The sequence below is a fragment of the Tasmannia lanceolata genome, unplaced genomic scaffold (assembly GCF_043159265.1).
Source record: "Tasmannia lanceolata isolate RefF3 unplaced genomic scaffold, GAP_Taslan_0.1 ptg000020l, whole genome shotgun sequence".
Lineage (NCBI taxonomy): Eukaryota > Viridiplantae > Streptophyta > Magnoliopsida > Canellales > Winteraceae > Tasmannia > Tasmannia lanceolata.
This window is the reverse complement of record NW_027518697.1, coordinates 6,679,092-6,695,951: the sequence shown is the minus strand read 5'-3', so window position 1 is coordinate 6,695,951 and position 16,860 is coordinate 6,679,092. Positions and strand designations below refer to the sequence as shown.

The window sequence follows — 16,860 nt, the reverse complement described above, 5'->3', positions numbered from 1 at the left end:
CGATGCAAGGTAGAGGGTTGCAAATGGAGTATAACGGGTACTAACCATATGACATGTGTGTTAGTGAAGTCGTTTGTCCCCGACCATACGTGTAGAACTAAATTAAGGGGCAATGATCACCCTCTTGTCACAGCAGCTTGGGTTGCTCAGACATGTTTACGCTTACTTAGTTGCCCAGATGATGTGAGGACGAGGATCATACGAGAATATATCAAGATGCATTGGGGTATAATTATAAGCTATTGGAAAGCGTACAACGCGATGAACATCATACTTGAGATTAAGTGTGGGAATGTGGAGGACTCTTATCGAATATTGCCTGCAACAGTTCAGATGATGAGAAGAAATCCCGGCAGCTATATGCGTGTTTTCAAAGCCAGAGATTTACAACCTAGGGGAGATGATAGATTTGTTCGCTTATTTTGGACATTTGGTCCCAGCATACGGTCTTTTCATCGAACACTCAAGCCTATAATTTTGGTTGATGGGACACATCTGCGAGGGAAGTATCTAGGAATCTTATTGATTGCAATCGGGGTCGATGGTAACAACGGTTTATATCCATTAGCATTTGGGGTTGTTGAGACGGAGAACGAAGATAGTTGGAGGTGGTTTTTTATGTTGCTGAGGCAGTACATATTAACAGCAGAGATGAACATATTCACCATATGCTCCGATCGACAGAAGGGGTTGTTGCAGGCAGTGCCTAATATATTTTCCAATTCTCATCATAGTTATTGCATGCGTTTCAATGCTGTCCTGAAGGATGCGAGAAGATTGCCGATTGCATCATTGGTAGAGCACACTAGACATCAGACTACAGACTTCATTCAAAAGCATCAAAAATTGGGTCATAGTTGGCAAACAAAGTTGACTCATTACGCAGAAGAACGTATAACATTAGCGAGGGAAGAGAGCTGCCAGTATACAGCTTATCGAGTTGGGGTTCATGAATATGAAGTACGGTCACTTGAACATACAGATGGCGTAAACTTGGAACTTCGCACGTGCAGTTGGCGTGCATTCCAAACATTTGGACTCCCGTGTGGACATGCCATGGCAGCCATTGGCATCACAGATTTTGATGCATATGATAATATTACCGCCGATTGCAAAGCAACCACCGGGAAGGCCGCGTACGAGAAGACCTGCTCCCGAATTGAAAGGTGGATTACATTACAAATGCACCCAATGTCAACAACTTGGCCACAATAGAAGAAGTTGCAAAGAACCACCCGTTGTAAGACAACAAGTTGACCAAACTGCTATTGGGCCTTCTGCACCCATACTCAGTAGGTCAGGCGTACCTTGCCAAGCTCCCTTCTTTGTGTAAGGGTGTAATTGAATTTTTTGAATGTTCTCAGATATTGTGATATCTTCTTTTTTGTTATTTTGTAAAGAATGGTTGTAATTGGAACATCAATACATAAACAATTTTTTTGGATATAGATATGCTATTTGTTCTCTATTTAATTCTCGCTCTTCTACATCTAGACCATGAAAAGGGACTTATCAACAGTCATAATTGGATTACCAGCACAAACAATAGGATTATCAACCAATTCCCTAGGATGATAAAACTACTTGATGTTGAAATTCAGGTTATCAACTCCCTCCAAATAGGTCATCAACCAATCGGAAGTGAGGTTATCAACATGCAAAATGGGATCATCTACCCATTCCCTTGGTTGATAAAGCTACTGGAATTCAAAATCCAGGTTATCGACTCCCCCAAAATAGGTTATCAACCAATCGGAAGTGAGGTTATCAACACACAAAATTGGATCATCAACCCATTCCCTTGGTTGATAAAGCTACTGGAATTCAAAATCCAGGTTATCGACTCCCCCAAAATAGGTCATCAACCAATCGGAAGTGAGGTTATCAACACACAAAATTGGATCATCAACCCATTCCCTTGGTTGATAAAGCTACTGGAATTCAAAATCCAGGTTATCGACTCCCCCAAAATAGGTCATCAACAAATCGGAAGTGAGGTTATCAACACACAAAATTGGATCATCAACCCATTCCCTTGGTTGATAAAGCTACTGGAATTCAAAATCCAGGTTATCGACTCCCCCAAAATAGGTCATCAACAAATCGGAAGTGAGGTTATCAACACACAAAATTGGATTATCAACCCATTCCCTTGGTTGATAAAGCTACTGGAATTCAAAATCCAGGTTATCGACTCCCTCAAAACGAGGTTACCAACATTCGAAAGTGGGTGATCGACCGAAAAAAAAGTTACCAACCATTTTCCAGGGGGGTAAAGCTGCTGTAATTGAAATTTAGGCTTATTAACCTCCCATTGTTTTGGGTGATTGACCTTGGAAAGTGGGATACCAACCCAAAAAAGGGCCACCATCCATTTTCCAGGGGAGATAAAGGTTCTGGAATCGAAATTTAGGCTTACCAACGTCCCATTTTTTTGGGTGATTGACCTTGGAAAGTGGGTTATCAATCTAAAAATGGGTCACCAATAATTTTTCAGGCTACATAAAGCTTCTGGAATTGAAATTTCGAGTTACGAACCTCCCATTTTTTGGGTGATTGACCTTCGAAGGTGGGTTACCAACCAAAAAAAGGGTCACCAACCATTTTCCATGGGAGATAAAGATTCTGGAATCTAAATTTAGGCTTACCAATCTCCATTTTTTTGGGCGATTGACCTTCGAATGTGGGTTACCAACCCAAAAAAGGGTCAACAACCATTTTTCAGGAGATATAAAGGTTCTGCTCTCAGAAACACAACATAGGACCATAGAAAGTTGTGTACTTAACCTCTAAAAATACATATTTCAACTTCAAACACACATCATATTCTGTTCACAAACACAAACACACATCATATTCTGTTTTGAAGCCCACGCCAGAAATGAAGCCCACGCCAGAAAAAATGAATACCTCGCCGGAAAAATGAAGCCCTCCCCGGAAAAATGAAGCCCTCGCCGGAAAAAATGAAGCCCTCGTCGGAATACAGTTGATAACGGAGGAGAGAAGTTTGGAATGGTGCAGGAAACCGCCCCACTCCAGAGAAAAATGAGAGATCTTCACGCCGGTCACACCTCATGCCGGAGAAGATGGGTTTCAGGTGGTTAAAATGAAAATGGAGAGAGTAAAAGTAAAAAAAAAAGAAGCCTCTGTACAGTTAAAAACGAAGAGAAGTAAAAACAATGGGTTTTTCTTCCTGAAGGGTATTTATGTAAAGGCCATGTCAGAAAAAGTAAAATGACCTCCGTTCACAAACTTTCAAAAGTGTGTCACCCATTCACTATTTTGGCATTTTTGTGTCACCAGTTGACAATTCTTCCTTGATAAAATTAGGGACTATTTCAATGCTGCAACGGCTTTAGGATAAGGTTCCTTTTGAGGTGGTCCAAAGTGATTGGGAAGTCTAGAGGTATTTTTGGGCTTTGTTCATTGAATGGATAAAATATCTCTTAGACTCTAGTATTGGCACGTCTTTGGCCATTCAATTTCCATAAGAGTAACATAAACGAGAGTAGGACTTGAAAGGGAACCAAACAAATAAGAGGAACTCTAAACTGAAGGGAGCCCTTGAAAAAAAGAGGTGAAAGGGCTCCCCCATTGGCTGCACATCACCATCATGTTTGACTTTTCATCCGTTATTAATGTATGATGGTGATGTGTAACCAATAGGAGAGCCTTTTACCTCTTTTTTTGCGGGCGCTCCCTTCAGTCTAGAATTCCTCAACAAAATAATTCCATAAAAGTACTGTATTGTCGCTTATAATGCATTGTAAGTTGCAGGACCAATACAAAATTTAAGGTTTCTATGTATACAAAATTAAATGTTTGGATCTACGATGGCCCATCGCAGAAGGCATTTCGCGAAGGGCACGTGTGTATATGAGATGGGCGCCAAATTGCCGATATCGTTTACCAAATATAAGAAGCCTGAATAACCTAAAAATAGGATTTGCTAGCGTCCATTGCAAAAGGCATTTCTCGGATGATCTTGCATCTGACAACAGCACCTCGTTAATGAAGACAAATATCTGCTAAAAAGTGAGCCTAGGTGACTGCTCTCAGATGCAGTAGACCATCTGTGAAACGCCTTTTACGATTGACGCTAGCAGATCACAGCAAAAATAATATACTAAGCGAGAGTGCATTATTTTGGCTACTCCTTTTGCAGTAGAAGTGGAAGGGGGTGCCTCAGGGAAGAAATGGGGGCGAATAAACCTCCTCAACGTCGGTTGCATTTGCTTACGTGGGCTTCATGCACGCTCTCGCTCTCGCTCTCGCTCTGGCTCGTTCTCATCCTTTTTTCAGTTGTTTTAAAACCCCAAAACCTCTGACCACAAAATTGCCTCCAAAATACGACTCTCTCTCTCTCTCTCTCTCTCTCTCTCTCTCTCTCTCTCTCTCTCTATAGATGGTTTCAGTGTACGGAGCTGCACAATAGAGGTAAGCGAAAGAGGAGAAATTCAGAGATGTCTCCATTATTGAGTTGAATAATAACCTAATTTTGTGTTGCTTCTTGCTTTTGATTTTTATACTCTGTTTCGTTCAGCTGGAAAATGTTAGTTCTAGACCTAGATTTCTGTCGTACTTTTCTTCTCCGTTCTTTTTTTTTTTTTTTTTTTTTTTGTAGTTGGATGTGGAAAATTCAACAAGGTTTGGAGAATTAATCGCCATGACTTTCTTACTGTCTTTTCTTTGCCATTTCAGTCTCTTCGAATTCTTCTGCAACTAACTTTTTTGGATCTGAAATTTTCTCTCCCTCTCTATTTAGCATTCAGGATATTTTGATATAATTCAGTGGCGCAATTTTTTATGCTTGCTTCCTCCCTTTTCTTTTTATATTTTTTCTTTCCGATTTTGTCGGATATTGTTATGAGCTGGATTTTGTTTTCTCGCTTTTTGACTCTGTTCTTGTTAGATTTGGGAAAAAAAGAGAGATTTTGGTGAATAGAAGGTCCAGGAAAAAAAAAAGGATTTAAGATATTTTGATTTGCTTTTCGGGCTTTTGACTCTGTTCTTGTCAGATTTAGAAGAAAAAAAGAGAGAGAGAGAGATTTTGGTGAATAGAAGGTCCAGGAAAAATTAAAGGATTTAAGAAAAAAAATTTACTTGTTTTTCTCGTTTTTGACTCTGTTCTTCTTAGATTTGGAAAAAAAAAGGAGAGATTTTGGTGAATAGAAGGTCCAGGAAAAAAAAAGGATTTAAGATTTTTTTTACTTGCTTTTCTCGATTTTGACTCTGTTCTTCTCAGATTTTTTTTAAAAAAAGAGGTTTTGGTGAATAGAAGGTCCATTTTTACTCACTGATTTTGGAGAATTGAAGGTAAAACGTTACTCAAAGCTTTTTAATTTTCTTAGTTTGTTTGATTTTACAAGAAATCGCGGTGCTAGTACTAGATATCTGTCTGTTTTTTTGTTAGTTGCTCTCTTCATTTTTTTTTCTAACTTATTACTTTTTATTTTCTGTACATATTTTGTTTGATTCCGCTGATAATCATGATTATTAAGCTCACTTGATTTTGTATTTTTGTGTTTGATTTCAATTAGAGACATTGGTAAACAACTGCCAAATTATAGTTCCATACTATTTATTTTTGTTGCTTGATTTTGTTCCAAATGACGGTGTAAAGCCCAATTTCTCTTTATGTTTCACTATCATCTGTCTTGCCAGTTTTGGAAAATAAGGAATCTTGTTAGTGAAGTTTTTATCTTTACTATGCGCTTTCTGATTTTAACAATTCAAGGATATTTGATGAACAAAGTGCCAACCTTTTTTCTTTTCTTTTATTTTTGTCCATTCATTTGATTCTTCTGGAGTGATGGTCCTACAACTTGTGTTTTGTTTTTATTTTTTTCGGGTTCTTATTCCCTGTTATGGAAAAATCCAGAGATTTTGATGAATATACCCTGTTCATTGCTTATATATTTTTTATTTTCTTTCCTTTTTTTGAGATTTTGATAAAGCTCTCTGAAGCTAGATTTCTTTTTTTCTTTTATGCCTCTGTTATCTCATGGCAGACTTCATGGCTGGCAGTTGAGATACAAAAATTAGGAAATTTGGGTGACTAGAACAAAGATCAATTCTTTTTGCTTTTGTGTTTTATTTTGAGAAACTAATTTATTTTGCTTGGTTTGGTGCAAAATGCCTGCTCTCTCTCTCTCTCTCTCTCTCTCTCTCTCTCTCTCTCTCTCTCTCTCTCTCTCCTTTTTTTTAGAATTGATGTTTACATGTAAATCAACAACTTTTGACTACTTGGATGTAATATTTAGTGCCATTATCAGCCTACTTTGTTGCACCAAAATTTTCTGTTGTTTCTTTTGAAAACGGATGTTTCTCGTTGCTGTTATTGCTAACGAATAGTAGTTCTTGGCGTCAGATCTGCCAATTTTGCAACATTCTGTGTTATCTACTTTTGTTTTTATACTGTTGCATTGTTTTTTTCTATTTTTCTTTTTCACTGAAAATTGTGGCAAAATGGAGATCTGCTTTAACATGGAGAATACTTTTCTTAATTTGCTTCCCTCCTTGTCTTTGAAGCGATGATTTGAGATTCTTCATTTTCATATACAGAAATGGGAGCTTTTTTCTTGTAAATAGATGCTGTGAAATGAGAAAGACCATAGGAAGAAGAATGTTGCAGAAGAGGGGCTTTAGTATGCCGGTGTGCCTTGTCTTCTCTATTGACTATTTTTTATGACTCAAGCAATGCTCGTGATTTACTCGAAACTCTTCAACTCGATTTGAGTCAGTTTGGCTATTGAGTTAGAACTTAGAACTCCGATTTAAAAATATTGAAAGTCAATGGATTAATTAGCTGTATTTTATAAGATATACGATCTAGTCATTTGGTTGAGTTGAACTGAGAAACTGAAAGTCATAGTTCATGTTTTTAAGCATTGGTACCACTATATAACGGAAATACATGGTTACTCACTGGGAAACAGTTCTAATATTCAAATAACTTATTTAAGCTCATCCTTCTTGTATGTATTCTTGGAGCACCTTGCAGCTATCTATTTGTGATAAGAGATCAAAGTTCAAAATATCAGAATCTTAGACTCAATTAGGGTTTGAGTCCGAGTAGATCAGATGCTCAGTTTAGTACTTGATTTGGATTTTTTCTTCTTTTTCCTCTAGAAAGAAAGGTCTTGTGCTGTAGTCTATCTTTTTCAGGTATTTGTTCGTTTTGAACTTTGAATTTTGTGTACTCATTTGGGTCTCTGATTATTCGATCAATTTGGCCCATATCAGAGTCCTTGATTATGCTTTCTTGATTTTAAGAAAGCCAATTAGCTTCCTGAGACAAACCTGAATATTTAACACCATTGGGGGATATAACTAGTTTTTTAAATGCTTGATTGATTTGTAAAAAAACTATTGTTTGAAGCCCAATTTGACTAAATCCCTTGATCCTTAGCTCCATGTTCCAAGTGACGAACACCTAACCCCGGTAGGTCAAACTTCATCCTCATGTCTGTCCCTGTTACTTGGGTGAATGCTGTTACTCTCAAAATCAATTCTCGATTGTGTTTCAAATCCTACCTGTGCCCCATCACATCTCTGCCTTGTTGATGTAAATAATATTGAATTTGGGATGATGATGATGATGATGATGATGATGATGATGATGATGTGTGTGTGTGTGTGTGTGTGTGTGTGTGTGTGTGTGTGAGAGAGAGAGAGAGAGAGAGAGAGAGAGAGAGAGAGAGAGAGAGAGAGAGAGAGAGAGAGAGTTTGGAAGTCTACTTCATTATTCATCAAATAAGTCAATATACTTGTGATGTGAGACATAAAATCTAAAATACCCCTATACTTTGATTTTGACCACCTCCAACCGTTGAATTATAACACAAGTGAATGTAGACTTAAGGTGTTAGATGCATGGCTCCTCGCGTCATTGGTCCCAAGTTCAATGACCCTAAAGAACCAATTACCATGATGACCCATCCCACAACCTCTTTTAGACGACAACCCTTGATGAACTATGTAGAATGTTGACCCGGGCACTGACAGTTGATGAACCATTTTAGCAATGATGCATGCTAGCAATGTATAAGCTATTGTTTTTAGAGGCATTTGAGGAGTCGCTTCAATGTAATGCCTAAGAGAAATGCCTCCAGCCATTCACAAAAAGTTGAGACTATGGTGTTATCATCACTTAGCTAATGGAGGTTCACCTCCTCTAAAAGGAGCATGCCTCTAACCATCTAACATTGCAGCTATCATGTTTTTCCTGATAAAAAAAGTCAACTATGTTGTTTGTTTTACGTCGGACATATTTGTTCATGTAATTTATGACTTTATGCTAGAAAAGAGACCTTTTGATTTCTCTATATTTTGGTGTACATTGTTGCTTCCTGTACTGATCGGGGAGCCTCTGCTTATATTGTTCTGTTTTCTATGATCTATAAAGAAGATTCTTCAATTCTTTTACCACAGAGATAAATATTGCTTTGTTTATTCCATCTCCATAGGTCTTCTGATATTTAGGATATTAAGAGAAGAACCTGTATATGTGTGCCGGTGTGATTGTGTGTGTGTGTAGAGAGAGAGAGAGAGAGAGAGAGAGAGAGAGAGAGAGAGAGAGAGAGAGCTAATATTCAGTAAATGTGTTTATGTCAAAACTTAAAAATAGGTGGTGTTTTATAACAGGTAAGTGTGGGTAGTTGAGGCCAGTTACATCTGAATGTCTTCTTTGGTGTTTACTTGCAGATTTTGAAGATGGGAGACATTGAAGTGTAATTTTGTTTTCTGGATCTCAGAGAATATTGCCAGACTACCCATGGACATGTGATCGTGTGACGGTGTTCTTCAAAGTTCAGACCACTTTGAAAACTTGCAACATTATCATGTCAGACCGCATTTCTTTAGAAAAAGTGTCGAGTAATGCAAAACCTAGGGAGTCTATGCATCCTCACCAAGCACAGTGGATGTCACACAGGATGCGAGCAAGCTGTAATCCAGTGTCACGGTTTCATGAATGTCATTCCATTCATGATGTGAGGAAGGAAGTTCACAATACTATACAGGGGAAAACAAGTGTTCAAATTTCAGAGTCTAGGAAGCGTAAAAGATTAGGTGTACATGTGGATCTGAGTCTTATTTCTGAGTGCAGGAATACATGGAATCACGGACAAGGGACCTTAGAGGTAGCATCCAACTTTCCCCAATCTTCTAAAGAAGTAGTGACTGGAACCAGGAGAATCAAAATAACAGATGAGGTGCCGATGAGGAACTCGAAAAACATAATTTCTCCTGATGCTGAACCAGCGCAATTAGATTCATTATCTTTTTGCAGGCTGTTGGGATCTTCTGTAAATAAAGAACATCTGTCTACACCTTTCCCGTACTTGAGGAATACGATATTAGAACAGAATCCCATTCAGAAGTTCAAATTCAGCAAAAAAATGGAAAATATCTCGTCTCCAGTAACTGATGTTTCTATCTTCAATAATCTTCCTTCCATGTATCAGTTCGAAGGAAAATCAGGTTATGAGCCACATCTACCATCGAAAGTATTTCCATTACCTCCAAATGAAATAGGAGTTGGGTCGAAAGAGTCTCACTTCCAAGCAGGTGTAGCACAAAGTCAGGGGCAACCGACAGAACATTATAAGTTGCTTGAGGAGAATAGTTTGCCAGTTTCAAAACCTTTTCCTGGCAGCTCTAAAGGGCCTACTCCCAATTCTGTACTCTATGGAGTTAAATCCAAAGGACCAAATACGAGGTCCTGTACATGCAGAGAAGAGGAAAACCATCAATCTAGCTCTAGGCTAGCATTCAAAGAACATTGTGTAAACACCCATGTTACTCACATGGAATGTGTACACTCCAAATATTGCAGCTATTCTACAATTTTGGCTTCTGATGTGAAAATCGATAACAGAATAAATGCTAAATGTACCGGAGGTCCATCTGCAGGTCAGAACGATGAGGCCCCACAGCTAAGTAATGATGCTTTAGACGGTGATCTTCATCTCCCAATCCTTGTCGAGGGACAGGATGGAAGAATAAATGATTTCACTGCTACTCGGTTTCTCCCACATAAAAGCATCACTCCACTGCTAACACCATTAGAAAATTTAAAATCTGGACAGCACTTGCTAAAGAAAATGCCAACATGCTCTCTTCATGGTGTGGAAACATTGCGCATATGTACCACAGTGGATTCTGAGGAGGGAATGCCCGGAGGTCCTTCAAAGTTCTCAAAGACAACCCACCATCTGACAATTGCAAAGAAGACTGATGGAATCTTTTCCAAGGGAGAACCAATGATTAAAGAGTCTACAGTCTCTGCTGAGTACAAGGGAGATACCTTCCGCAACATGCTCTCCATGCCTCCCTTTTTTGGTTTCTATGATGAGCCAGGAACAAGTTTTCAACCTCTACGAAATTTGATTGATAGTGAAGAAAAGGAAGATGAGCATGCCCACAGGGCTGGTTTTCTGCGCATACAGAATGAGTCCTCAGCAGAGACCGATAGCATGCCTATTGATGTATATCAGTCAAGAAACTCACTTGCTGGTAATATTTCATTTTCATATAGAACCATGATCTGCAATCTTTTTATCCATGATTTCATTAAATATATTGTGATAATATCAAACAGGGAAGCCGTTACACATGTAATCCTTTTCAGAAAAAATGTAGAAATAGTATGGTACTGTGAATATGACTTTACCAATTTCATTTGAAACTGACTAAATGTGATGTGCACCTAATATCAGCTTTCTGATTCATTCTTTTCAGGTTTAACTCTTTGCCCATCACAAAAGGTACAGTACAGTTCTCCTGACCTTGTATAGGATTATCTGCCCCTTTCATCATCCTTCAATCCATGAAATAAGATATCTTTATCGAAATGTAGAATAATAAAATCCTTTATCGTACCATCATATGTGCGGTTTTATGCAGAATATGTGATCCTCTCACATATGATTAAAATTGAATCATGAATCATTTTCCATGGGAAATCATATCATAACATAGGGTTTTAAACTATAAAAAAAACATGAGTTTGAATAAAACTTGTTAAATATGTGAAGGGGTCATTAGCAAACCATCCTATCATATTGAGCCTCAAACTATAGAAGGTCTACCATAACTAGGTCCATATCTTGCAGGATGTTATGGTGAGCAAAAACACAGGATACTCTCCGGCAGCTGTGGCTTCATCGAGCAAAGAAACAAGAATCAATAATGCCAAAACCAAGTTACCTGATATAAATGAAGAGCCTCCTGCCAATTCAGTTGTAGGCAGCCCTGAAAACAAGAACGAATCAAGCACATCGAGAACTAAGAGTTTGGACGTGGAACATCTCCTAACTCATGTTGAGCAGCCTGTGAATCCATACTCCAGTCCTCAGCAGGACACCTCTATAGGTATCGGTCCAGAGCTAAGCAACAGATGGGTCAAGCGTCTCAGGTTAAATGCCCCGAGCTCTCTTGCCGTTGGTACCAAGAGCTTGAAAGTTGGAGATGCATCATCCAGTAGACAAGTAAATGAGCTATTTAGCAAAATAATGAATTACAGCAAATCAAACTCAGAACCCACGCTGTGTAAACATCTAGAAAAGGAAACACAGAATTTGGACAAGCCTGTGATATTGTTGAGAAATAGAAACTCTTCTGAATTGGAATCACCGAAGGATCGTCAAGATCTAATGTTATACCATTCTTGGATCCGGAGATGGTGTTGCAATCGAGAAGTGGCTTCACAGGAGAGAGGGGCAGCACAGGTGGGGTGCGAGCCTGAAACTTCAAATGCAGCATTGGAAGAGTATCAAAGGAAGCAATTTCCAAGCATTGCAGGGATGGCATTACTGGGGAAGGAGGTTAGCAATTTTCGGACGTGTGAGTTCAGGAAAAGAGGGTCTTATGTGGTTTGGAGTACATAGGGGTTTTGAGATCTCTTTAGTCGATTGAGTTTCACACAAACTTACTGAGACTAGAAGAGAAATTGATCAGAAAATGCAAATTACAGTGTTGGTGGGGATTGCTTTAAAGAGGGACTAGAACCCCTTGTGGGTCAATCAACAAGAAAATCTGATGTCACGGTTGGGAGGTGTAAAGGCTCTGATCCTGCATTGGTCAGTATTTCAACTCAGTCTTTTGTTTTCAAATTCGTTTTTAGTAGCCAGGATTTCTGCATTTCCTTCTCTCTGGGTAAATTTTGAGTTAAAGAGTGAATAAATTATCTCTGGGTTGTAAAAAAATGATCCTTGGCCTTGTGCATCTTCTCATGCTTTTGGTAGGCGTTGGATATTTGTATGTTTCAGAGCTCTCTCTCTCTCTCTCACACACACACACACATCTAATTTAACCATTTATAAACCCATGCAAATAGTTGTTGTTCATAGTCATGGTTATTAATGTGATACTGACGTAGTTCAAAAGGTTGTCTTCCAGGCATGACTTACCAGGCAAAATGAGCTCAATAAGTGAGCCCATTTGACAAGTATGCTGTGTCACAAGCATAGAGCTCAAGTGTGACTCCATCTGATTCAGTGGAAGCCAAGATGGGACAGGACTTAAATTTACTAGTGCTCCAGTTGGAGGCTCAGCTCCCTAACCCACAAATCAGAGTAAATTTGGGCTATTCTCCAGCCAACCTGCAACTTTTACAACCTTGGTTCTAGTTGTACTTGTTGGGAAGCATAAATATTTGGTTAGGTATCCTTAATCAGTTTACATGTTTTTCTACAGTTGCACCTTCTCTCATGGCCAATGCGTTTCATAGGATTGCATGTAGGCGATGTTAATTGTCCTTTCTAGTGGTGTTACTCCCGTTCCTTTTTGTTTCATTTTCTTTCTTGCATTTACTATTCGTTTCCCTTTTTTTTAAACTCAATAATTTTATGAGTGGACCAAATAATATGAGAGTAGGTGCATCGCATTTACTAAAATAAATTAGATTCTGGCAATAAAAGAAAGTAAGTTGCCGTACCTAAATAGGGATACATCGTCCTTGAAATTTTAACGGATGGGTTTGTTGACATTTATTTGTTTTTCTGCTCAAATTTGCAGATTGCTGGTGATTGGAATTAAGTGGATGCTTTGGACCTCTTTACAAGTTACGCTCACCATCATAGACTGCTCCAGGTATTATCAGACAGTTGCTTTATACATCGTAGCTTTTGTTATTGGACGCTTTGCAGTGCCAATTTGATGTAACATGGATTTTTCTTGCCCATGTAAAGTCTCCTTTGGAGGTGTTTTTCTAGTAAGGATTGTAAGATCATTGTGATTATCATGTTTGTTTGTGGCCTTCAATACAATCTACAATACCCTTTCCATTTGAAGCTTTTTATCACTCTCAGCTAACTATATTTTCCCCTAAACTAATAACAACAACATTTTAATCTTGTTCATAGAAAACCCAAACTATATCTGATGAAAGAGACTCCTACAATAACACCATTTTGCGTGAACTTTGGGATGTACAAATGAACCTGTTGATCCTAGGCAACTAATTGCTAAGTACTATGTGAGTGGCTTGCTTGATTAGCAATTATTTCTTTTGAAATTGTTATGGGTAATAGCTAGGCATAATTTCCAAGGACCATGTGCTATGCACTATTTTCACAATTTCTTTTGAGCTTGTTTCTTGTGAGACCATCTTCGCATTATTTACAAGGACTATATGTGATATGTACCATGAGCATCTGATGCAGAAAACAATCACCAACTCCACCCTAAAACAGCGAGACCCATTTCAGAAGAGAACAAAGAGAATAAGAAGCCAAAATGATGTTAGCATGTCACTTTTATCGTCAATATGAGCCCACACTGGGTCAAATCAGGTGAAAAAAAAATTGAAAATCCCTGTCATTTTTTGCATGTTGGGTTTTAAGAGAATTTTTCTAGTAATTTTCAGAATTATGTTTGGTTTTGAAAAGTCCCTATTTGGAAGGTTCATAGGGTCAAGCCTTCAAAAAAATTGCGAAGAATGCAATTAAGGAAGCAGTCTACAACATATCATTGAATATTTTGGAATATATTTAAGTATAAGTTGAGGCTCTAATAAATAATATTGCCGGTGGGCACATTTTATATGAGGTGTTCGATAGTATTATTAGCTAGGTATTGTCCATCACCCCCTCCTCCTTCTTACCCATTCTTACCCTTAGCCATGTGACACATCCTTTGTCCAACTCTTTGTTTTTGCCCTGCCCGCGTTTCTAGTGCACCAAATTTTATACTTGTATGCGTGTAAGAAAAAACCTGGCAACCTCTTACTGAAACTGAGGTGTGGGAGTTTGGTGCTGCTACCCTACTTGCATAATGCAGCCACTGCCACACTAGAGTTCATTGTTGTTGGGATTATGTATTTAAATTTCAGTTTCGGTTTCGGTAGATTTTTTTTTCCAAATTTCTGTCATTTCGGGCTGAAATTTTTACAGTTTCGGTCAAAATTAAAACTGTGGTTGTGACCACTAAAACAAATTCCAGTGAAGTAGCTTCACTGAATTACAGTGTCTAATAGAATTGTTGTTGTACTTTGAACAAAGTTTCCTAATAAGGTATTCTCTTAGATCATATATCTAATCACATATCTTAGATCATATATCTAATCACATATAGTATGTAGTTTGAATAGAATTGTTGTTGTACTTTGAACAAAGTTTCTTAAGAAGGTATTCTCTTAGATCATATATCACTGGATGTTTATAGTAGGTACTAGAAATAACGAGGAATGCTGAACTCAGGGGCGCCCTGCAAGAATTGGATGATGGGGCACCCTCATTGGTTGAACGTTACCAAAGTCCAATTTACTCTTTGCCTCTTACATATGATAACTGCACTTGGGTAATGTTCAGCCAATGGGGTCCCCCTTTCATCCAATTTCTGCAAGGGCGCCCCTGAATTTAGCATTCCTCCGAAATAAGAGATTATAAACAATGCTGGTTCCTAGAGGAAAATGTTATACTATGGTTAATTTAGAGAGTTATTATCATAAATTAAATCTCCCTCTAAATAAAAATTGAATCGGGTTTGTTCAAGTTATCTTTTTTCTTATGTAAAAAAAGGTAAGAACCTTTTAAGATATATTTCCTTTCTAAACTTTTCTAGAAAATTCCTCTAGTCCAAATTTTTCCACAAACAGACCTTTTGAACCAATATCGTGGGTTCATGTTATCTTTTTCGTGTTCAAAATAGTAACGACTTTCTGAAATATTTTTCCTTGTCCTGTTTGGATTACAAGAATTTTTTGGAAAAGTTTGGAAAATAAAAACTTCTTTAGAATTTCCTATTGTGATAACCTTTGGCTAGGGGTGCAACTCGGGTCGGGTTCAATCCGAAAAAAAGTCAGGACGGGTTGGGTATCCTTCGGTTCAGGTTGAGTTTTTCCAACCCGAGTTGAGTTCGGGTCTGTTTGGGTTGAGGGCTTGGGCAACCTGACCCGAGTGAAACCCGGCATTTCTTTATCATTTTTTATTTTAGAAAGCTTAAAAACTTGGGTTGGGTCGAGTGGAACTTGGGTTCGGTCGAGTGGAACTCGGGTGGTTGGAAAAAAAAGGGTTCCTCGGGTCGGGTTCAGTAAATGGTTCATGGGGTCAGGTTCGGGTTCGGGTTGGCCTCAACCCGAACCAACCCGACCGGAGCTACACCCCTACTTTGGCATCTAGTTAAATAGTAAAAGACAAGTTAGTGCAATTACAAAATGAGAATGGGAAAAATATGATCAATCAATATAAAGATTGGAGTGAAAAGGATTCGATGATTTGGTCATTTTCACTTGATTTTTTTGGGTTTTTGTGGGGCTAAGTGCTCCCCTTTTTGTATTCTTGCACACATGTCACAATAGAGGTTTTTTCTCCAAACGGGATTCCCCAATAGAAACATATATGAAATGCCCCTAGCTTAAAATACAGATAGAAAAAATATTAAAAAATGAGAATGGGAAAAATATGTGTGAAAAAGTAAGTTTAAAACGGTTTCACCATACTAATCAAACATGATAAAAACTTGTTTATATACACCCAAAATTCTAAAATATTTATTAATACGTGTCTCTAAATTCTAAAATTTATAATAATTACCTGGGATTCATATTTTCAAAATGCTTCTCGCCTTCTCCATTTCTGAAGAACAAAACAAGATCATTTCGTTCCATTTTTAGTAAAATAGGGAAGAATATTCCATTAGTAATGCTAAAAGGGGTGGAGAGGATTTGAAATATTTCTTATTCAAGTAGATAAGAAGGCGAGTATTAGATTTCATCCAAGATCTTCTTATGAGTTTGAAATACATTTATTTCCCTAGGTTTATTAAAAATTTCACTAACAATAATAGTGTAATTGGGAGAAAAATGAGAAATGAAAGAAATAAAAACTAAAACAAATTGAATATCTCTCCGCTAAAAATAAATGTTAGATTTAGTGGAAAACCAAAAATAAAATCGTAGATTGTGGAAACAAAAATACAGCCGGCGCGTAAGTATATCATCAGAGTCCATCGCAAAAGGCTTTTCACTGCTGATCCGTCGCAATGTAGACCAGCCACCTCATGAATGGAGACAACAGCTGCGATGCAGCTTAGCAAATCCCCATCAAATAAATGGCCCTCATTTTCTAAGACTCAATTGGAATTTTTAAATTTTGTTTCATGTTTTGCATCCATGAAAAAAAAAATCATGCAATATTTATTTACCCAAGGTGAAAAAGGGATAGAGAAATTAAATTCTGTTTATTTCACCTGTTGCTTAGCCTCATCCCATCCCATGCTCTCCTCATTCATCACCCAAATCCCATGTTAACCAAATGTTAGATTTTTCACTTTCCTAAGGAATGTTTTTTCAAAGAAAACAAAACCCTAGATCCAAAATCATGCTCTTCAATGTTTTTTCATAGTTGCCAAACGTGT

The 16,860-nt window shown here is 37.9% G+C and overlaps 1 protein-coding gene across 2 annotated transcripts; it reads left to right on the top strand.

Moving 5' to 3' along the window:
- Positions 1 to 4,283: 4,283 nt before the first annotated feature.
- On the top strand, positions 4,284 to 13,301 carry LOC143854297 (uncharacterized). 2 transcript variants are annotated; one of them, XM_077364179.1, is made up of 6 exons: positions 4,284 to 4,437; positions 8,707 to 10,518; positions 10,744 to 10,769; positions 11,118 to 12,083; positions 12,403 to 12,666; positions 13,021 to 13,301. In XM_077364179.1, exons 2-4 carry the CDS (start codon positions 8,844 to 8,846, stop codon positions 11,889 to 11,891), a joined length of 2,475 nt encoding a protein of 824 aa, XP_077220294.1. In that variant the 5' UTR covers positions 4,284 to 4,437; positions 8,707 to 8,843; the 3' UTR covers positions 11,892 to 12,083; positions 12,403 to 12,666; positions 13,021 to 13,301. The 2 variants fall into 2 exon arrangements, with proteins under 2 accessions (XP_077220294.1, XP_077220293.1); XM_077364178.1 differs by lacking the exon at positions 12,403 to 12,666.
- Positions 13,302 to 16,860: the final 3,559 nt, after the last annotated feature.

Excerpts from the sequence above, each read along its gene's own strand:
- LOC143854297 (XM_077364178.1), top strand. The coding sequence starts at position 8,844 with ATGTCAGACCGCATTTCTTTAGAAAAAGTGTCGAGTAATGCAAAACCT. Across the intron at positions 10,519-10,743 it reads GTCAAGAAACTCACTTGCTG|GTTTAACTCTTTGCCCATCA; the intron begins GTAATATTTCAT and ends CATTCTTTTCAG. Across the intron at positions 10,770-11,117 it reads CTCTTTGCCCATCACAAAAG|GATGTTATGGTGAGCAAAAA; the intron begins GTACAGTACAGT and ends CATATCTTGCAG.